This window comes from Anoplopoma fimbria, chromosome 18 (assembly GCF_027596085.1).
Source record: "Anoplopoma fimbria isolate UVic2021 breed Golden Eagle Sablefish chromosome 18, Afim_UVic_2022, whole genome shotgun sequence".
Lineage (NCBI taxonomy): Eukaryota > Metazoa > Chordata > Actinopteri > Perciformes > Anoplopomatidae > Anoplopoma > Anoplopoma fimbria.
Genome location: NC_072466.1, coordinates 23,381,308 through 23,403,376, shown reverse-complemented (window position 1 = coordinate 23,403,376; position 22,069 = coordinate 23,381,308). Strand labels below are relative to the sequence as shown.

At 43.8% G+C, this 22,069-nt stretch overlaps 1 protein-coding gene across 3 annotated transcripts in view; it reads right to left on the bottom strand.

The window, feature by feature from the left end:
* The window catches only part of rev3l (REV3 like, DNA directed polymerase zeta catalytic subunit), a 68,760-nt gene that overhangs the window by 3,447 nt on the left and 43,244 nt on the right, over positions 1 to 22,069 (bottom strand). For 2 of the 3 annotated variants that reach the window (XM_054618040.1, XM_054618042.1), the window contains exons 9-26: positions 18,980 to 19,122; positions 17,934 to 18,062; positions 16,753 to 16,990; positions 15,919 to 16,061; positions 10,900 to 14,734; positions 9,371 to 10,272; positions 9,169 to 9,254; positions 8,880 to 9,005; positions 8,050 to 8,242; positions 7,654 to 7,768; positions 7,280 to 7,395; positions 6,742 to 6,860; positions 5,384 to 5,502; positions 5,083 to 5,224; positions 4,125 to 4,369; positions 2,726 to 2,834; positions 1,480 to 1,686; positions 957 to 1,066 (exon numbers count right to left, since the gene is read on the bottom strand). In XM_054618040.1, the coding sequence (XP_054474015.1) occupies positions 957 to 1,066; positions 1,480 to 1,686; positions 2,726 to 2,834; positions 4,125 to 4,369; positions 5,083 to 5,224; positions 5,384 to 5,502; positions 6,742 to 6,860; positions 7,280 to 7,395; positions 7,654 to 7,768; positions 8,050 to 8,242; positions 8,880 to 9,005; positions 9,169 to 9,254; positions 9,371 to 10,272; positions 10,900 to 14,734; positions 15,919 to 16,061; positions 16,753 to 16,990; positions 17,934 to 18,062; positions 18,980 to 19,122 (7,077 nt within the window). The remainder of the gene's footprint in view (positions 1 to 956; positions 1,067 to 1,479; positions 1,687 to 2,725; positions 2,835 to 4,124; positions 4,370 to 5,082; positions 5,225 to 5,383; positions 5,503 to 6,741; positions 6,861 to 7,279; positions 7,396 to 7,653; positions 7,769 to 8,049; positions 8,243 to 8,879; positions 9,006 to 9,168; positions 9,255 to 9,370; positions 10,273 to 10,899; positions 14,735 to 15,918; positions 16,062 to 16,752; positions 16,991 to 17,933; positions 18,063 to 18,979; positions 19,123 to 22,069) is intronic. The other variant, XM_054618041.1, reaches the window with a different exon arrangement.

The window sequence follows — 22,069 nt, the reverse complement described above, 5'->3', positions numbered from 1 at the left end:
AATTCATCTTTAACTTAGTTTATTGTGCGTTTTGTCTCTTTTTTTAGTAAGTGTGGGTAAGTGGGGAGAGAGTCTGTAACAATAACTGTACATATCCACATGTTTTAAGTGGTGCTGGATTATTAACACAGTATTATCACATGAATATTATTAAGATATCAATATTTCATTTTTTAATATCACTGCTATCATCAACCCTAGACAATCCATCAGCTTTGACTATGTTTGAGCAACAAACTGATAAAAGGCTTTTACTCATACACCTTGTTTACAGTGGGACGGATGTTTTTCAGTCATCAATCTCACTTCTGTTTCAACAACACAGCCGGCCACACGGTCAGTTTACAAACTTGTGCTTCGCTCCACGTCACATGCATGGAAGTAAAGAGAAGGTCGAAATTCTGACCAAATAAATGTCACTCTGAGTATCATTGGATTATTTCCTACCAGTTGATAAATACAGGCTCAGGTTTCCCTTTTTGGTTTCTCTACTTCTTAAGAAATTCAGTCCAACCAACAAAGTACAGAGACAAATAATTTAAAACATTACAATTCTTAAATATGAAACACTACAGGAACAAAAAGTCTCTAAATCATTGCTTGGGAAACAGCAGTTGGAACCTTTCATATACTGTCAATTAATCAGTGCTTTGGAGCTAGTTGTCAAAACAATAAAACATGTCATTTGTTGAAAATGGAGCCATGTGAGGATGCGGTACAGGTGCTATCAGAGGCTCTCACATCATCAGAAGATAGTGACACATCAGCAGTATTAACGCAGGGTGAGAGACAGCAAACAGGCGTTACTAAAGTGTGTCAGTCGTTGCTTTGGGAACCAATGAGATCGTTTCAGTCATTATGAGAATGAATTACTTGAATTCCTCTCCTGCTGCTGCTTTGTAGACGGAACAGTGACTTTAAAGGAGGGACGCAGAGATAAAGTACTACTGGTTTACCTGTCGGTGTCTCCATACACAACACGCGCTCCCCATTTCTTAGTGTCATTGACCAGCTTGATGGCTCTCTCCAGGGTCTCTCTGGCTTTGTGGACGATACTGTCTCCAACCTGGAAAAGGACAGGTGAGACGTTAGCAAATAGTACAGCACAATATTAAGGAAATATCAATGCAATGGTTCCGCAGACATATTATGTTTAACACATATTAAGTTTGGGAAAAAACGGCCCAGATCATCAGATTTGCAAGAACACTAGAAATGGAACTTTTCGAGATTTTTTTTCGTGAAAATATGTGACGTTACGTCCATTCCACTTATCCACACCAACCACGGAAGGCATTAAATATGGTGGCCTTTGATATATGAAAACATATCCAACACAAAGCTGTCTTTGATTTTTCCACTGAGGTTGAAAAGACATTTCTAAATCAAAAATCAGAATCAGGTAGGATAGCGTTAGCCTTCCTCCGCTTCATCACAGCCTCAGTGCAGACCGCTAACAGTGACCTTTCATACGCTCACCTCCACCATGGGCATGCGTCCAGAGTAGCTGGCGGCGGTGTAGCCGAAGGTGACGTTGGCGATGAGCTTGAGTCCGAGCTGCCGGGCGTCCAGCAGCTTCATCAGCGTCTTGTCCTGCTTGTAAGCTTTCATGGACTGCTTGACCATGATCCTGGTGTTCAGGATTTCCTCCAGCATGCTGGGCAGGACCCCTTTACGCACCGACGACTGGACACAAACAACAAAGAGGTGAGCACGGGGCTCAGTGGTCTATAATCGTACTGCAGAAGAGCTTGTTTCCATTCTAATGATTACTAGGGATGCTCCTAAACCGGGCTGATACCGACTCAATAGCTCTGATAGGTATCCTCGACAATGGGGCCAATCTATTCAATTTAAATATACTATATTTGTGACATACTGGAACTTTAGTTTCTGATAAACATGTTGCTGCGTTTAAAAGGTTTACACTTGAATTGTAATTCCTTTTAATTTTAATATTTTTTACCAAGTTGCCGGTGTACGATTTTGCTATCTAAAAGTAAATTATTCAATAAATTAAATCTATTTTTCCATCTTTAGTAAACACATCAAACCCTTACAAACTGTCCAAAAATGCAAAGGAAATAGGTGCTGCAACAAATGTAACAAATTGCAGAAGTGCAAAGACACAAAAAAACGAATACTAAATCTTTGTAAAGTCTGGCAGCAGCACTCTACAGCTAGTTTGATCCAACATTTCCTGTGAAGCGTACTATAATACATACTGTGTACAGTTTAGATTCAGGGCACATCAACAGAGCGGTCCAGAAACTAAACTACAAATATCCAACTTTGGCAACATCAGACAAGTTTTTGCCAAAAATCCATCAATAGATGGTCCTCAAATTCAGATCTAAATCTGAGTTCCTCCTGTGCATTTTAATAACCTCCTTACACATGACCGCTGTTCACTGTGCTGTGGCTGTGGCTATGTGTGTGTGTGTGTGTGTGTGTGTGTGTGTGTGTGTGTGTGACGTAATGAGACTGGGACCGGGGCCAGGGAGTGTGGAGCAATGAGTGAATGAATGAAAAGACTGAATGGGAGGACGTAGAGCATGAAGAGGGCTTTCTATAGACGTACTTGGCCTCGGCAGCGGCTAATGAACCTTAATAAAGCCTCACTGCTGGAGGACTCAGACAGATGATTCACACTCCGGGCCAAGAGTTTTTGAAAAACATCGCACGGGTAAAATCCCCTCAGGGTGAAGGGCAGAGGGTGCCGTACCTTGACGAAGGCGATGCCGTTGGGTGACACGGTGATGTCATTGCGGAGCTGGTAGAGGAGCTCAGGAGGAACCCGCAGGGAGGTGCAGCCGAACTTAAACTCATCGGGCCTGAAACAGAAACACGGATGTTTGAATGTCAAAGGGAGGCAATTCTAAAGGGAGGCAATTCTCATCCGTTATCAGTGCTAAGATCTCACACTGCACTGCTGGAAGCACTGCAGCGTCTCAGCTATCACCTGAGTATGATTAAGAGGAACGACTGTACCACATGTAGCAGCCTTTCTGCCTCATTGCGGCAGAAAGGTTTCCCTCTAAGGGGTAAATCTAATGTTTTCAGGGTGAGGAAGAGTGTGTTGTGTCCAATGTAAAGGATCTCTTTTAAAGAAAAACTACTTTATATTTAATTTAATTAGGACTACGGTTCTTGTTATCACCAAGGGTGTGCTGTATTATTAACAGTTCCATTTCTTAAATGCTCTTTCCAGTAATGCCAAGGAACTATTGGCACACGTTTAGAGGGGAAAATCTCTCTTCGGTGGATATATGAATCCTCTGCTGGGAGTGCTCCCTGCTTTATTATCCAGAGTGGCAAAACTCTATCAAATGTCTGAAAATACTGAAAAATGTCCATCACGATTTCCAGGAGTTCAAGGTCCTCAAATGTCTTGTTTTGTTCAACCGCCGGCCCAAAAGCCAAAGATGTTCAGTTCACAATGATGTAAACAGAGAAAAAATTCGCATTGGAGAAGCTGGAACCACCAAATGCTTGGCATTTTTGTTTGATTACTGATAAAAACATAACATTTCAAAAGGGTTTTTATCGTGATTGTATCATAGATTAATCCAATGAATGACGAAATGTAAAGTTCACTGCTTAACGCAGCTTTGGTTCAGCTTTTCTTAAATAATCAAATGACATGAGAAGTATGCTTCTACAAATGTAAGTAGAGTTTTAAAAAAACGCAGTGAACACATGAACTCAGTTAGCTAAAGACCGCTCCTTAAAAAAATATGTTGTGAGGCTGTTATAGCAATACGCTAATGGCAGGTATAATTATGAAATGTCAGATACCTAACTGAAGTGTTTAAAATGGTTATAAACGAATCCAAAATAAATCCAGGATTGAATCTGAGGTACTGCAGTTGGATGTTCTGCTGGGAATGAAGAGCATGAAGCCACATTGGAGTGGCAGACATACGCATGATGGGAAAGAAAGTGTCTCCTGCTGTTGCTATGCAACTACAGTAAGCCTGAAATACACCCCAACTTGCAGCTACTCTCTGCTCTGAGCTGTGAACACCATGCAGAGCTCTCAGCATGTCTGTTCTATTAAAAATAACGAGGGGAAGGAAGGCAGCGTTCCTGGCAGACGTGCAACCTAAGAGAGTTGTGCTTACGTTCCCAGGCTGTCCACGTGGCCCAGGCAGGTGGAGTAGCAGTAGTTGTACGCGATGACGATGGAGGGATAGAGCGACTGGAAGTCCAACACGATCACCGAGTTGCTGTAGAAGCGCGACTCCGGCTCCATCACCAGAGGAACGCACTGCGGTGCCCTCTGCTGGGCTCGCTGCTGGATGCTGGGCGTCACGGGGATGTAGTTCAACGGCTTGGCCAGGCGAAGCATCATGGACTCAACGCGGTACTGGAAGGACAAAAGAACGTTGAATATTTTATAAACGATGAGTCAAGATGAATGAAAAACATGTTTATATTCCTTATACTCATATTGTTTACCTATTTAAATATAAATATTTTATACGTATTGTTATATGAAAATCCAATAACTTTTTTTTCTTGTTTAACAAAATACGACATGTGTTGACCTAAGCTAGAACCATCAAATTTCGACCAATAATATCATGCCCTCCATCCATAAATCAATCTGCAACTTTTAGCAACAAGGGAGGTGTGTGTGGATGAACCAAGTCAACACGCTCAATCCACCACAAAGCCACCAAATATTGTAATAATAATAATAATAATAATAATCAATCCTTTATTAGTCCCACAATGGGGAAATTTTTTCTCTGCATTTAACCCATCCCGGAGGAGCAGTGGGCTGCAATGAAGCGCCCGGGGAGCAACTTGGGGTTAGGTGTCTCGCTCAAGGACACCTCGGCATGTTGACTGTAGAGGGGTTTGAACCACCAACCTTGTGGTTACTGGACAAGCGCTCTACCTCGTGTGCCACAGCCGCCCCAGTAACTAGTTCCAGCAGTTCAGGACACATGGCAAAAACTAGGGCTCCAGATGCTCACCTACAGTGTGAAGTGGTGCGTCAGGGCTTTACGGCTAAAGGATAGACAACTACGGACCAATCAGGGTGTCCAAAATGTGTGATGTAGGTGTTGGTACCTGTGATCCTCGTGTCAGAACATGGAAGAACTGAATCCCAAACAGTCTGGCCAGCTCACTGGTTCTGCCAATGATGTCACGCTGCTGAAGAAGCTGCATGGAGCCTCGCACGCGGCTCACGTAGTGGTCCACCATCTTCCACCTAACACACAAACAAGTTTTCATTTTGAACCGCTTAATGTGTGTGTGTAGTATTTGTTCAGAAGCAAATTGTTTTGGTGTTAATGTAAATCTATATTTTTTTATTGTCATTGGTCGCGTTACATATTTCTGATGAAGCGTGTTTGGTATTGGCACAAACCTGTAGAGGTCGGTGTTGTGGTCGAACCAGTCAGACAGTGTGCGGGGGCTGTAGAGGGGGAAGCGCTGGTGGAGCACATGGAAGGCCACGTTCTCAAAAGTGTAGTTGTTCAACGCCGTCTGGAGGATAAAATGACAAAAAACGTATCTTAGACGGTTTCCTCAAGGTAGGTCCTCCTTTTATTGATATTGTGTATAAAAGTCAAAAGTTCTGTTGGGGTTTAACACATTCAAAAGCCCCATTCAATAACAGGTAAAAGCAGGTGGAAAATATTCTTGAAAACCTACAAAGTGTACAACTTGTAACGAGGCCAGACTGAAGCGTAACCCAGAATCTTTTTATGACGGTGGTTCCTATGTTTTCTTTTGACAAGTAGACAAGTGTCTTCTTCTTACTACTAATCACAGGGTATATGGCCTTTGTGTAGATATTCCACCAAAGAGTTTTTTCTTAAAGAACGGTTTCATTTGAAGAATATCTAGACACCTGGGAAGGTTAAGGTTTCCAGTATTTCACAAGAAAAAAAAAGTATTAATACATATAGTTCTGTGTAACAGAAATATGTACTGATTTCCTCTATCCTTTTAGTATTTATTACTCTCTTAGGGGTAAAAAAAAAAAAAAAAAAACCTGGGTTGGTAACCACGGTTTTATGATGTTCAACAAAACCCATGAATCTCTGCGGGGGCCCAAAAATTAAAGATATAAAATGCCCCTGAAGGCTCATAAATGTCTCTGAAATTAGGTGGAAATACCCCCAAATCATTCCTTTTGCAAACTGTTGCATTTGACACAACATATTTTTGTTCGGCTGTAACATACTTACATATAAATTAAACTACTGGCCATAAGAACTGCTTCTCGGATCATGTGACCAAGGCATTCCCAGTGCGTTCCGAGTGAGTGATCAAAAAGCAACCGAGTTCAGCCTGAAGCTGAAGAAACGATTGGCACCATACAGACATCGGCAGGGAAGCCAAACAAACATACAACACTCAAAAGGAACTCATTGGCGAGTTGAGGATGAGGCAATGTAAAATAAATTCAAACTACTTTTATTTGGCAATATGAAATGCAAAGATTTTTTTGTTTATAGTTCAATAAAAGGATCTAAATAACTAAATAACACCAAATATGTAAAAAACATCAAGTGGAACCAGAGCAACAGTGGTGAGAATCCTGCCTGGAGGAATGAGCGAAAGTAGGTCACAAGCTAAAGCTTTGAGCGTTGATGTCTGACAACAGTGTGTGTGTGTGTGTGTGTGTGTGTGTGTGTGTGTGTGTGTGTGTGTGTGTGTGTGTGTGTGTGTGTGTGTGTGTGTTTGGGAGTTGGATGGAGGTCATGCCGGGACACCTGCCTCAGTCTTCATCGTCCTCCACAGGTTGAGGGTGATGCGCCCGATGATGTTGATCTCTGTCATGGTGTGGGCTCCGTACTCATCTCTGTCTGCAGCGAAGCGGTTCTCCTTGGAGTCACCTGAGGACAAACAGAGCCAGACAGACAGCCAATTACAGAGGAGGAGGGGAGCTGCCAGAGGCTCCAAGTTAAAGCTACTACTAGCCTAACACACACACACGCACGCACGCAAGCACGCACGCACATGTTTGAATTTACAGCGTATGCATGCACAAACACACTCTTTCTCTCGACCTGGATTTAATGATTGCCTTCAGAGTGGAAAAAGGGATTGCTAGAAAAAAAACCACTTGTGGGAGAAGAAATAAAAAGGGCACCGGCACACCTTCAGTCTGATAAGACATCCTGACATTCATCAGCAAACAATCAAACTATTTAGAAAACAAATTTATACTTGGCCATCCAAAAGATTCTGCTTTGAACTCTGATTGCTTCCTGTTAACTTTTAGAGGAGCAGCTGTGTGGACAGTCAGCTTTACCTGGCACTCGTGACAGCTGCTGACACAGGTCCACTCCGAGCGCTGAGGCCCGCTGGAGGAGGTAGCCCCAGGAACGCATCTGCACCTCGTACCCCAGCAGGATGTCCGGGTCAAACCTGACAGAACACAGCCACGTCAGAGCCAAGACTTTAATTTTTCTGACCAATGTACATTTGTAGCAGTAGTTGCTTAGGTTAGTATTTCATAATCCAAATAATTATTTGAAAAAACCCCCCACATAAATTCATTTCTTTCTTTGCCTGTAGTTAGGTGTAGACTTTATATTTTTTTTATAATTTATTTATAAAAGTAAGCAGAAGGAAGTAAATCCAACTCAAAATTCAGTTTGTATGTGTGGCCACACACACACACACCTCCTCATGATGGTGATCAGCTCCTGAAACAGCACCTTCTCATCTGTGGCGTATGTCACCTGCAGCCCAGAGACGCCCGACCTGACCAGCAGGGGTGCTGTTCCTCTGTGACCTGCTGAGAGTATGTAAACAGATTCATCAGGATGGCTGTGTACAATATGCAATAAAATATATATGGTAGTATTGACTGAGTTAATCTTTGCATTTAAGCTATAAATTGAAAGTCAATAGTGTTTTTGAGAATCTTTACAATATCACAAAACATTATGTTTATGACTATGAGCAACCCATGCAAAACCCTTCTGCCTACTTATACTAAAATGACATTACATATTATTATATCTTAGTACAAATATTGTTATCATCCAGCAGCACTATAATAAAGCGAGTTTTAACCTTGGTCACTGCTTTGATGGTCTTTGTCCACCACGATGGCGCCTGTCAGCTGGGTGCTGTCAACATCTGGCAGGGGAGCATCAGAACTGAGGCAGTAGAATAAGGCACATATGGGGTCGAACTCGGGGTCAGGCTCAAGGTCACGTCGGGTTCTTGCATGGAGCTCCATGCCCATCAGCGTTAGGTGCTGGACCTGAGGGGGAAAAAGACAAAGAGCAATGTCGTGTCAAAAGGGAAAATCAATCTGAAGCCACTGGATTTTGTGGGTAAGGTGTTTATTTACTCAGAAAAGAATGATCATCTTAAGAAGTAAATCAGGCCAGGAAGCTAAACACAAACGATCCAACAATCAAACTAGCACTTATTGTTTCGTGTGGACACTGCATTACACTGTGTTGAGGTCCCAGATGTACCTGCATATCTTTTAGCTTGATGTACACACAAACCTTTAGTGCACTTGCTCTGGTGATTACCATTTCTGACTGCTGTGCACCTTGGAAATTCACAAGCAACAACGGGTTACCATGACAACCAGCAACAGTGAGCTGAGGCCCAACTGCATATAAAATGGTTTTTTATCATTGTCATTTTGATATTGCTTTTTTCTATATGTGAGTTTTATGTGCACAATAACAAAATGGAAATTAACAAATCTTGGCTGCCACTTAAAACTGTATGAACCCAATTCAATTGTAAAGATTCTGATTCAATAAGCGCATTTATTAAACGTCTATCTAACTCCGACCTTAAATATTGGACAGATGTAACCCGTCCTCCACCCTAAAAGCACAAAAAAAAACCGAGTCTGGGAAAAGGCTGGGGCAGCTCACCTCATGCAGAGCTTTGGCATCCTGCAGGTTCTGCATGCTGATTTTGAAACCGTAAGAGTTGGCTATGCTGGGCCCTTCAATCTCCGAGTTATCTTTCTTTGGCACATTCAAAGCAGCAAACTGGTTCTGTGGAAGACAAAGAGATCATGAGAAACCTCAAATTAACAGAATAAAAACATCTTTCCATGCACAGCTCTACAGTGGTATTAAAACCGTTTCCCTAACCAGGGAGGATTGTGGTCTTTGATGTGGTGAGAGGTCTAAAAAAAATCAACACTTGAGGTCTGACCTTCATCTGTGTGGTCAGCAACACTCGTCTCAGCGGGTCCGCTTGGCTTCTCCTCCTTTGCTGGAGTCTCTGAGAAATTGGATCCTCTGCAGCAGGAATAGGAAACAGGAAGACAACGTTAAGAAACAATCACTTTTATCAAAGAATAAGTCAGATTAGATGAATTCCTGGCACACAGATTACAGTAAGAAGCTTTTCTTACCCTCAGATATGGGCGTGCTGCACACTGGTTCCAGATCTTCCTTGCTTCTCCGCCTCCTCCTTAAAAAGGGGGTGCTGTGAAGGAGCTGAGGACTCGTCCCGCCATCTTCCCTGTTACTGAAATGGAGGAGAGAAGGACTGGCGTTCTCTCCTAGTCTCTCCAGTGACTTAGAGAGCCCAGGTGACAGTAGTTCTGGAGAGTTTACACTTTGCCTGTTTTCGTTGAGCCGGTCTGGCCCAGAGGGACTGGGCTGACAGGACTGCTGCCAGGGAGGCAGCTCTGGGGACTCTGGAGAGGAGGTTTTATCTTCACCATCATCGTTCTCTCTGCCCTCCTGCTCGATATCCACATCGCCTTCATCTGAAACTGGACTCACCGCTGTGGATTTACAATGAGAGCCTGTGTTCTTCATGGGAGATATGTTTAAGGACAGGTTGCATTTCTTTCTCCTTTGCGTCCTGATACTGGAGAGTCTCTCGCACAGCTCAACCTTCACTGCTGGACAGCTAGAAGCAGCTGCCTGCTCCGTTCTTTCTGGGTTCCCCTCCACATCCAGCCCAACCCTCCCCTTCTTTAGCAGCCCTTTTTGTAAACTTTCGTACTGTTTCCTGGCTTCCAGCCACAGCTGCACACGCTCTCTGCTTGGTGGGTTTTTGCAGGGCAGAAGGATGACCTTCTTGTCACAGGATGAGGACGGGTCAAGCTCGGCATGCTCTTTACTTGCCTCTGAGGCCCGAGCTCCCCAGGCTTGGGAAGATGAGGTAATAGTGATGGCAGGGTGTGTCATGGCTGAGAAGGCCGTCTTCCAGAAATGGAGGCCCTCCAAAGACAGGTCTCCACTGAACTCTGCTAGCTCCTTAGCCAACCTGGTGTGCACCGTTAACTTACGGCCGCCAACTTCCCTGGAGAGAAGACAGAGGAATCTTTCATTAATCACTGCAATAATACAACTTTAGAAGTGGAGAACTTTGCAAAAACCCAAGTGATTTATTAAATAAAGCCCTGTAAATAGTATTGATTAGCCGGACTAATACTGGATTTTTTAGGGTTTGAGTGTGAGTGCTGGATGTATTGATTTCCATTCTAATATTTTTAGGATCCCCTCAATTTGGTTTAGGAATTGTGATCCTGAGTGGTACATTTTACAGTTGCTCTCTAGTGAGCAAACTATGTAAAAGCAACACTGCTTCTAAAACACATCTTTAGCTTTTCAATAATGCCTTTTCTAAAAAGTGTTATTTACATTCAGTGTATTGTGTGTTTCCTGCAGGTGTGCATGTGCATTTACGTCCACAATATAAGCACCTGGAAACCTGATTGTTCCATAACACAGAAACTCTGCAAGGTACCTTTAAGCAACAACTTTATTATCTGCCGAAATATATGATACAATATATCTGTTGGTCGATAATGTCAGCCATGCTGGTGTATCAGTCCGGCCCTATTTCTTACGCGTAGATTTAGTCCAAACATGCATGCAAGATGCCTTACAAATAATTACTTTGTGCTGATGGTGCAAAAAGCCTTACATTGGTTTCCCTGGGGCATCAGAGGGGTTGCTGCAGAACGGCTCCTGGAATGTTGCCTCCGACATCTCCAGGTCCAGCAGAGTGCCGACGATCTCCTCCCGACTTGGAGGGGACATGAGGGGCTTGAGAACATGGGCTCCACCTCCTGCTCCCCGCAGCATCTGGCTTGCCCTCACCTGGGATTGTGAGCTGATGGAGCGTGGAGAGCTACTGGGTGTGGTGGACGTGAGTCCATCAATGCCCTCCAGAAGCTCCCCTGTTGGGGAGCCCTCGTGCTCGACGAATGACGCAGAGCTTAAAGGCAAAGGTAGCACAGGGTCGAAGACGGAAAAGAGCAGCTCTTTTCTCTCACAGTGAAAGTCTTGAAAGGGGCTGAGTGTATGGGCTTTACCTATAGAGAAGTCCCACTCTCTGCTCTTGATTTTCTCTGAGTCGAGGAATGTGAGGTGATTTGATACCGACTCCCCGTTCTCGGGTCTGTCAAAGAGGTCAAGGCTGACGGGCAATGCTTTGTGCCAGTCAGAGCCCCTTTGAAGCTCCTCCCCTGAATCAAACAGCCTATCAAGTTTCTTCTCAAAGCCCAGTGCCTGAGCAGATACAGCTTCCTGGCTGACATCACTCAAGAACTTAACCGGTAAATTTTTATCAGTCAGGACAAACTGACTGCCGCTGTATGGGCTGGAGAATTCCGTCTGATCAATGGCATTTATATCAAAGGTATAGTTGTGTGGGAGCTCTGGTGACAAGCTGTCCTCTATGTAGTTGCAGCTGTCCAGGCCTGGGTCTGACAGGAAGATGGGGCAGTCATCGGACACGTTGCCCTCCTGCTTCACTGATAGATTCGGCTGAGTGCTGCTTGCCTTGCCTGTCCTGATTCTGGGCTTTTTATCCTTGGGAATTGTAGATTTCGGGGCCCTCGGTTTCCGTGGAGTGGTGGAGGGAGCTCTTCTAGATTTGGCCTGTTTCGATGTGGGATCTAGTAATGCTGTGGCCTGAGCTATGGCAGTTGAGTGGCTGTCTGTACCAACCACTTGTAGAGGAAGTGCCTGTCCCAGCTGCCTCCTCTGGAGAAGTTGCTTGAGGACAGCCAAGCCAGAAGGGGTCTCGGAGAGAGTGGGGATCTGCCCGTTCTTTGGGCCCGAGGTAGGGGAGGCTTTAGAGTCTTTACTGTCTTCCAGTAGGGGTCTACCAGCCAGAGGAGGTGGAGGAGTCGTGCACTTCTCTTGTGAAGCCTCCAACTTTACAACAGCGGTCTGGCAACCTTGCTGCTTCAGCTGAGCCGGTACTGAATAGCTTTGGTTGACCTCCATGATGGAAGTCTCACAGTCCTCAACCTTTGGTTCTATAGACTGGGCTACGAAGTTAGAGTCTGAATTGGATGCTGGCTGGGAACTGCCTTGGCTGTTGCCGTCTGTGCTCACTGGCTGCTGAAAAGGAGGGACGTCTTGAGAGGAGCTCACTGAAGGAGGTAGCTCATCCTCCAGGAAAAGAAGCTGGGAGGTTTCTTGACTTGAGTCATGGCTTTTGGGCTCCTCAGTCTTCTTTTTGCGAGACTTTCTCGGTCTTGCAGGGGTTGTAGAACTGTTGACAATGCTTTCTGCTGTATCTTTAGCTTTCCTTCTCTGCTTTGGAGCAGCACCACTCTGTCTTGATTTCTCTTTTTTGGGTTCCTCCTCCGTCTGAGGCTTAGTAACAGACTTGCTTACTTTTCTTTTAGTGTTTGTGGATCTCTTAGGTTTGGCAGTTTGACACTTTTTTTGTGCTCCTTTGGTTGAAGACACTGTGTGTGTCTTGTGAAAAGCAGAACTAAGACATGGGTCACTGAGTGGGTTTATCAGCTGTTCTGAACTGCTGGTGTCCATGAGAGGGTCACTTGGGGACCAACATCGAGGGGGTGTTGATTTTGTAGGACTCTGGGATCGATCAGAAAGGTAGCCCAACTCTACCATGACATCAGAATACTCAGTGTCATGGTCGTCTGCTAGCTCACAGTAACATGGCCTAGGGGGCGATAGAGAGGGTAGAATTGAACCTCTCTGAATGCCTTTAGTCCTTTTGACCCTTTTAACCCGTCTAACTTGGGGTTTGGAGGCGTTGCAAACTGTTTTCTTATTTGTGGAGTTGACCTTTGCCTTTCTTTTGGGCTGTTTTTTTACCTTCGGCTCGATAATGGGAAATTTGATAGCCGTGGATACTGGCACCTTGGGCCAGAAATCCTTAAGAGGGGCTAGTTTATTGTACTGGTCTAGCTTGTCTGACGTCAGCATCACCAACTGCTCCTCTGCACTCACTTTGGACATCTTCACCAGCATGTTTTTCTGTCCTTTAAACCTGTTGATGATAATGTACTTGATGATGATAGGGGGTTCCTTCTTGCGCCGTTTCTGGTGCTTTACTTCCTGCCCACTGGGGACATGGGTGTCCTTAAACCGTTCTTTGACGGAGGCTGGATTCTTAGAACGAGTGGCACCTGAGTGTTCTCCATCCTCACCATCATACATCATCTTACGTTTGGCCCTCAGGGTGTATTTACTACCAGGCAGCGCTGAAGGTTTAGTACAGGTGACCTTAGCTGATAAATCGTGTATTGGGCTTAACCTATCCTCTGCTGAGTCTTTAGCTTCTGAGGAAAAACTGGAAAAGGTGTTGGCAGGGGGCTCTGAAAGTGGTTCAGTCTGTTCACTCTGTTCACTTACAGACCTGTCCTCAGTTTGTGGCTCCTCCTTTGTGATTGGCTCCCCCTCCATGATTGGCACATCTTCAATTGGCTCAGCCTCTTTTATTGACTTATTCTCCAAAACTGGCATCTCTGTGTCTACAGTCACTGGACAAGCAGGCGTGGTTGAGGTCAGGCCAGTGCTATCCTGGCTGTCAGAAGTAGAGCTTTCAAATATGCTTATTTTATTCCTCTGTCCTGCCATTCCCAACCCCTTTTTATACACTTTTAGCCTAGACCTGCGAGGCTCGACCTGTTCAAGCTTGCTGCAGGGATCAGCTAGCTTTTTGCTCCCAGCTTTCTTTCTACTGAGGCAGTTGGAGAGAATGACGCTTGGGAAGAACTTGTAGTGAGCTTCCTGCTGGGCCACAATAGTCCTCTCAGTCTTATTTTCCTGATAGTCCTCGTACCTGATTTTGAGTTCACCAACATCTCCCTCCTCACTGTCCTGGCCCATTTCTTCCTCCTGAGGATCAAGAAATCCATCATCCACCATGGGTGAAGGTGCTGAGGAGATGTTCCTCAGGATGGGGCTTTTACTGTCCTTCTGGCTCAGGTCCAGCTCTGTCTTAGCTGAGCAGTTTCTCAGCTCTGAGTAACAGAGAGAGAAGGTCCTGTGGTTTTGAAGAATGGACAGACAGTTCGTTTCTACATTCTTTATGCTGCTGTACATCTTCCCGTTTTTGGTGACCTTTCCGTGACCAAATGGGAAACTTTCTAGGTCTGTCTTATCCAAAGCTATGGAGGTTTGCTTGTCATAGGTGTACAGGGGTCGTATGTTCTGTTTGTCTACGCAAATGGCAGACACCTCAGGGTGACTGGATAACTTGCAAGGGATGGGGTGTTTCACTGGTGGGATGTAGGGGATTTCTTTATTAAACTTGAAACCTGTTAAACATTCATTACTGCTGTCCTGGCTGCTTTTTGATTGAAAGTGCTTGTCAAGTGGTTGCTCCGTGTCCAGAACATGAACTGGTCTGTGCTCAAGAAGGATCTTAGCTGAAGAAGGCGGCTCCAGATGAACCGTCTCCCCGGAAAAGGGATTCATTTTTCCGAGCATCTTCTCTGAGACTATGACCGTAGACTGGGTCCTGGAGCCACTGTCCGTTAGGGATGAATCTATGGATACAACAAAAGAGGCTCCTGAATGTAGGTTACCAGCAGCAAAAATAATTGATTCAGATTTTCAGAAACCATCCTGGCTAAGTTAATAGAACATTATGGACTGTAAGCTTCAACTTTAGGGCTCCTTAGTTGTTGTTTTAAGAGTACTTCACAAAACATTTTAGAAATAAACGTGGCTCCTAAGTATGGGAGAATTTAGAGGTCTAGATGAGTCTTAAGTCCCCAAGAGACCTACTCCCTGTCTGAAATGTGCTGCAGGTAATCCATTTTAACACTTCTGTGAAATTAATTGTACACCTAGGACTCAATATGCTCACTAACAAATCAAAACAATCCATTAACACTGGAGATGATGGCTGGCACAATTATATGCTACTTGGACACTGTACAGTTGTTTGACAGTTCATTAAGTGCTTATTAAATCATCTCCAACTGCAATTAATACATAAATATGATGACTTTATGGCCATCACTGGATTATGCTGTAAAATATGTGCTATATGTAGAATAACCACCTCAAAGTGGTTATTTGAAACCATTTCTTAATTGAATTTACCGAACAATTACTCTAACATGATATCTACAGTTACCGTAATATAAAATCAAATATACAGTTATTTTGGCCACATCACCCACCTCTACACAGGTTCATATCATTTCTGTATATTCATATTTCTGCTTCCCAAATATCTACATACCATGGTAACTGAAGTGCATCATTTTAACCATGTTTCAGCAGCCAAGTGGTTCCGGCAAAAGAGCTACACAGAGGGCTGATGGCACACTGGTTCCATGTGCTCCTGCTCTGACACCAGCAGCCTTGGCAGTGTTATAAAAAGACCATCTCATTAAAACAATAGCCTGATGCCATAATAAATAACTAGAGCGAATGGAACATACACATAGTACACAGGTGCACTCATGTGGCTAAGAGTTAATTGATAATAACTCCAGGGAATCAATTACAATCCCAAAGTCTTGCACCATATTAAACCATAGCTCCCTTGCGATAAAATTAGATTGTACAGCCAAAACCTCGTGTCAACCGAGATTGTTATTGTGCCGCTGCAGTCAGATATGTATTCTGATAGCCTTGATGGAACATCAGCAGGAGGGTGTAAGATAAGCATCAAAGCAAAACTGACATTCAAGTGCCGGCTCAGCATGAGGTGACTCACCGCTGCTCTCGTCTGCGGCCCCGTCGAGCTGGGGGATGGACAGGTTGGCGAACAGAGAGTTATTCCCACTCCACTCCATGTCTTCGTCGGAGGACTCCTGCTGCTCGTCGCTGAAGCAGTCTTCTGGCTCCTTCACACCGGGCCTGAAACCGCCGGGATGAGAGGAGCACTCGTTAAACAATGCACAGGCACAGCTCAATGCTTAATGCTTGCTGGTTCCCGCTCGCACTCAAGCAGGAGAACACACAAAATGGGGAATATTTTCTAATGTACCTTGATGTTGTGTTTACTTACATTACTATTTCTTTAGCTGGGCAGAGACTGTACAGACTAAGCTAAATTTAAACCCCAAAATTGATTGCCCCGCTCTATTTACTATTGGAATCGGGCCAAGTTTCTGCCAGATCAGCTGTTGTTTGACATCAGGTCCAGATTTTTCACCTTGCTTTGAGTTAGGTTGTTGTTAAAAAATACAATAAAAAAAAAAAAAAAAAAAAAAAAAGGTTTTACCAATGAAACTGCGTCTGATCAAAGAATAAGTAAACAAGACTGAAAATTCAACCAGACAGTCAGTGCCAGCTTTTAGTCTTGATAATACACAATACTCGGAGCTACAATCACATTTCTGTTGGTACAACAAATAACCATCTCTAGTCTCATCTGCACATTTGTGTTCAACTTGGAATGTTTATATTCTTCCAACATTTGTTACTTAACCGAGCCGCAGAACAAATGGTGAAAATGTGTATGAGTTGAAACAACTAACTAACTGATGGTTCCATAAAACTACATTTCTCTTAATATCTCACTCAGAAAGGATATAGACAAACTTGCCTTGGTGATGGTGAGTTGTCAGGAGGCTCGTTGTCCCACCGCTGTGACATCAGCACGCTGAGCTCGGCCTCCACCTTGTCCAGCTCCGGTCCTTCCTCCTCCTCGTCACTGTTGCAGTGGTAGCTCCTGGCACCAGGGAGTGACTGGGATTGGGAGTTCTGCCTAATGGGGGTCCTGCAGAAACCATCGTTCTCCAGCCCTGCCAGCAAATCGATGATGGCTTGGTCCTGGCTGCTGTCTGCACGGTCAACAAAAACAAAGCATTTAAAAGACATTAAACCAATTAAATCAAAGCTATGAACGGTCTTAACCTTTTGAACCCTAGCCTTTTACGCCCTTTATTTACAGGCTTTCAGCATTAGTCACCACAGGTCACCATGTCTTAGTCGGGCATGCCATATGTTTACATTTCTGGGATAAGCAGAGCTATTTAGAAAGTCTATCAATTTGTCAATTATGGATATATTTATGCAAAATGTACCAACACCTCACAAATATCTGCATTGGAATAAATAGAGGAGAGTGTCAGTGTTCCAGAGATATACAAACCATGTTGTTGGGACACTCTCTTAGTAATGTCCAAAGTCACTTGCACTTACATTTATGTCTTAGATTCTAATTTGTATTTAATGAGTGGTTTTCTTTTTAATTGGCATTGTGAGAAGGAGCTTTAGAACCAAGACTGCTTCTGTAATTGTGATGCATTTGATAAGAACTAATTTGAAACTTGAATGACCATGTTGCTCACGCAGTAGTGATTGCAGAGTGGGCTTCTACTTCGCCTCGATACGTTTATGTTATTTCTTTAAATTATGGTGATTCTACACCATGAAAAGTCATGTTCCTGTTGGCACTGTAACCATTGATGTACTGAAAACGATCCCCTGCATTCCTTTTTATACTAAAGATAACGTCTAAACATGAATAATACGATTTCTAATTTCTTTATAACATCAGAGATACACTGGGAGGAGTCAATTGCGTTAGTTCTAGCAATATGTGTATTACATCTGTGCTCGTCAGAGTCTTGGAAAACAAGTACAAAACACTGATTAATGAGAAAAAATAAGTCCATTCATCATACAGACACGGCTTCACATCAATGTAAGTATTGAAAAGATTTGTAATAGTGTATAAAGTGAGCAGACTGGAGAGGTTGGTAGATCTAAGTGGCTCCGTACCTAACAGGGGCGAGTGGTTGGAGGTCTGGGAGAGCGGGAGGAAGGTCTGACTGTTCTCCAGGAGGCTTAAGATGGCCTCCTCGTCCACAACAGCCTCCTCTGGGGTTTTACCACTGCTCCTCACAGAGTCTGGGGACACGGACACACACACACGGGACACAATAGTACTGTTAGCATCACTGAAACATCATACTTTATAATGTCAGGTAGACCTTGATTGAGCACATAGAAAAAGAGATGTCCATCAAGACAAAGACACACACACACACACACACACACACACACACACACACACACACACACACACACACACACACACACACACACACACACACACACACACACACACACACACACACACACACACACACACACACACACACACACACACACACACACAATCCAGCAGGAATACTGTGGTTCAGCATGAGGTCAATGAGTTTCTGTGCGCCTGCAGGGGCCTTGGCAGAGAGAGTGCAGGCCGATTAGGCTAATGCAAATCTCAAAGTGGGCTACAGGAGCTACGAAGAAGAAGAGATGAAGAGAATGTAGGAGTTGTGATTGGTCTGCTTGGGCTGCTTGTGCCATCCTCCTTTGAAAAAACACCAGATGTGTGTTGTGATGCAATGGAAAACAATCAATGATGGCAAAGAAGAAGTCTCTTACTCATGGGCGAGAAAAGGCAAACCTTCGGATGGTTGCTATGTATCATAAAGAGAATGAAAGGCTCTTAACAAATATATTTATATCTTTTGTTCCTCCACCTTTAGTTTTTGACAAAACAATCACACCTCAAGGTCCATTTAACACAGACCGATACAATCCAAAGCTCCAGGCCAGACTGAAAGAGGAGGTTCAAAGATAATTCCCATAAGCAAATATCTGAAATCACTTTTTGTGAGTGTGCTCGGGAAACAATTGACTTTGACTTTGATTTCTGCCATTTTGCTCTTTGTGTTGGATTTACTTTGGCAACTCTCCATTACAGAGGCTCCATTTCTACTAATGCTCTCATGCATCCCCAGCAGTAGGTTGTTTTTTCTCACCTGGCTGCGATTGCCTGTGTGACTCCACAGCATTAGCGGGGGTATATGGCAGTCCCTCTGGGCTCAGCGGGTCGGAATGGAGGGTCATTTCACCGACTAGATCCTCTTGGTCCTCCCCGTCGCTAACGGACAAACCCTGTGTCCTGAGCAGAGAAAAACAGAAACATTTAGACCATTTCTGCATGGTGATAACTCCTGCTAAAATCACACATTATAGAAATCGCTTCTATTCATTGCAACTCATGAGGATCAGCAGTTCTGTCAGCGTGGCTGTTACCTGAATCATAAAGCAAAGGACCTTCTGGTATCCGGCCCCCATGCAGTCATGTATTAGCATCTCTTTACTGTGGGTCTTAATCAGGGGAAGTGCTCTGTTTACTCTGCATGTGTGTGTACACAGAGGTGGTGTGTGTGGCTGCACATGGGTCGAGAGCGTCTCTTGTCTGCTAAGTGTGTGTGTGTTGAGTGTGTGTGTGCAGCTAAGTGCTGTGCGTGTGTGTCTGTGCGGTAGAGACGGAATATGAATGGAAAACGGGCAGGCAGCCAACTCAGGCTTTGTATCCCTCCAGATCGCTCTCAGCTACAAGCTGCCTATCACGCTCTCTTACCCATGCTGCCCTGCTGCATCGCCTAGCAACTCACCACTTAGTGACTCTGAAATATTGAAATGCAGACCAGGCGGGCGGCAGCCGCTGAAGAGTGGAACAAATTTCACAGGAACAGTCATAAAAAAAGAAAAAAGAAAGTTCCATTTTAGGTGCTACTCCTGAGCTGATCTAAACCTTGTGTGGAAGAGGGTTTTTTCACATCTGATTTAAGAGGTTGCAGGTTTAAATCCTACAATGAGCAGGAGAAACTGAATATGAAATGCCCTCAAGCTACTAATTCAACCCCCGACTCAGTGGCTATAGCCACGCACGGATGCAGGATAAATCCAAGATTATACCCTTTTTTCCACCAAAATTGGTTTGTATATGCAAAGTTTTTTTTAACATGGGTAAACGGAGAAAGTGTTCCGGTGGTGCCTCCTTTTTTTCTTTACGTTACTTATTCCGTCTCTCTTTCAAACTCTCAATCCAGAGTTCCACGATTTTGATGATTTTTTTTGTTTATGTAGAATTTGAGTCATATGTTTTACAGGTTAAATTACTGTCTCTGTCAATGTGGCTTTAAGCAGAGCATAAAAACAGCCGTTTCTTATCAAACGTAACTCGTTTATTTTGACCAAATCAGAATTGGTGATTGTTTTTGTTGAGTTTTATTATGTTTCTGTCGAATTTGAATGAAGTATGTTTCATGATCAGCAAGGGGAAAAAAAATACTATTATCTGACCGGAGTCTGGTGGCTTTGAGGAGAGCAAATGAATTTCATGTTTTTTACGTTAATAAATGTCATTTTCAAATCCCTGTTGATTTTATTTACTATATATTCACTTCAACGTGCGTCGCATAGCATTGGGCCGGAAAATGGAATATTAGCGTGTCCACCCTGGTCATGCTTCCTTCATCGCCAATCAGAGCTGGATAAATAAATACCAGGGACTAATGCCCAAGAATAAAAGCCAATTGTAACCTTTCCAATTGAAGACAAAAGCCAGATGTTTGTGGGGGGGGCTTTAGAAACACACTGTGATGAAACACACTGGGAACACTGGGGGCGGCTGTGGGGACAGACATGTGAAGCTGCGTAACACACTGTCTGAGCCCAGCAGCAGCTCAGAGGAATAGAGGAAACACTACTGTTAAATCCGTCTAGATAGACACACGGCAGTGGCGGCTGCATTTAGTGAGAAGTTACAGCCAGTGAGAGAATGAGATAACGGCTTCTTGCTCTAAACGATAAATGCAACACGGTAAATGATGGATGGTTATTACGGAGCTCATGAATGATGAGAAACGCATGAAATCAATGGCTTTTTATCGGCTGGCGTCTCACTGCTATTCCATAGTCTGAGGTGAGGACGACAGCGAGAGAGATTTTACTGCAGTCTCATTGTCATTCAGAGAGTTCGCTCTGCCGGGCCGTGTGAGGAAAGGGCTCCAGAGAGCCGGCGTGCACGTGCCACCGTCTGGCTGTCTCTTAATTAGTCTGCTAGCTAACGACTTTAGCGGGCGATGAGGGAGCGAGGCCCGGCAGGCGTCGGGAGATTACCGCAGCGATTAACACATTTGGCTACAGAGCCCCGCCCCCCTGGTTGCCTGTACTGGCTCTGCTTTCATGTGACAGTTTTAGTGACGGAGGGAGAAATACAAAGAGAGTGGAAAAGAGGAAGGGAAGATATCATTGCACTGAGGTAACAGAAACCCCTCCCATTCAGAAATATTTACATTTTTACATGTTGTAATATTTGATGAAATCTTTAGGGTGGGGGCTGTTCTTTCAATTGAATATTTACAACATTTAATTTTCTGTAATTTCCACGTTGTTGCCTCAAGGCAACATTGTCAGGTCAGATGAATTTTATTTATATAGCTCAATATGACAAATTTTACTAAATTGGCTTTTCCATCTGTACAGCACAAGATGCCCTCGAGATATACGAGACACTCGATTCAGGAACCCCCCCCAAAAAAACTGGAAAAACCCTGGAGAATTCTGCAGTAATGCTACTATTTAGGATAATATGCTCAATTTTGGAGATGTACTATGATTAAAATGATGATCCTGATCAATGTTTTTTGTTATCTCCTTATACACGTTGGCAATAATGGTGAGAGGTCAATTCTATGGTCCAAGACCCCACGAGGGGTGGCAAGATAAATCTGAGGAGGTCATGAGATGGGATCAGAAGCAGAAATAAATATTTAGTTAATGTAGTTTTTTAGACTTTCCTTGAAGGTTTCCTACTGAGTTACTGGACAATTTACCTTTAGGCTTTGTAAAAAAAATAATGTCACTCTTTTGTTTAACTGGTCTCAACTAGTAGACTTGTGCAACCATTGATTTGGGCTTGAAGGCAACATTGCTTTGTGTTAAGGGGTCACAAGTATAGCGCAAGCATTACTGGATTTTTGAGGCCAATGCTGATACAGATATTTATTTTAAAGGACATTTGTGTTAAATTGTCATTATCAAATCTTGAGTTATGG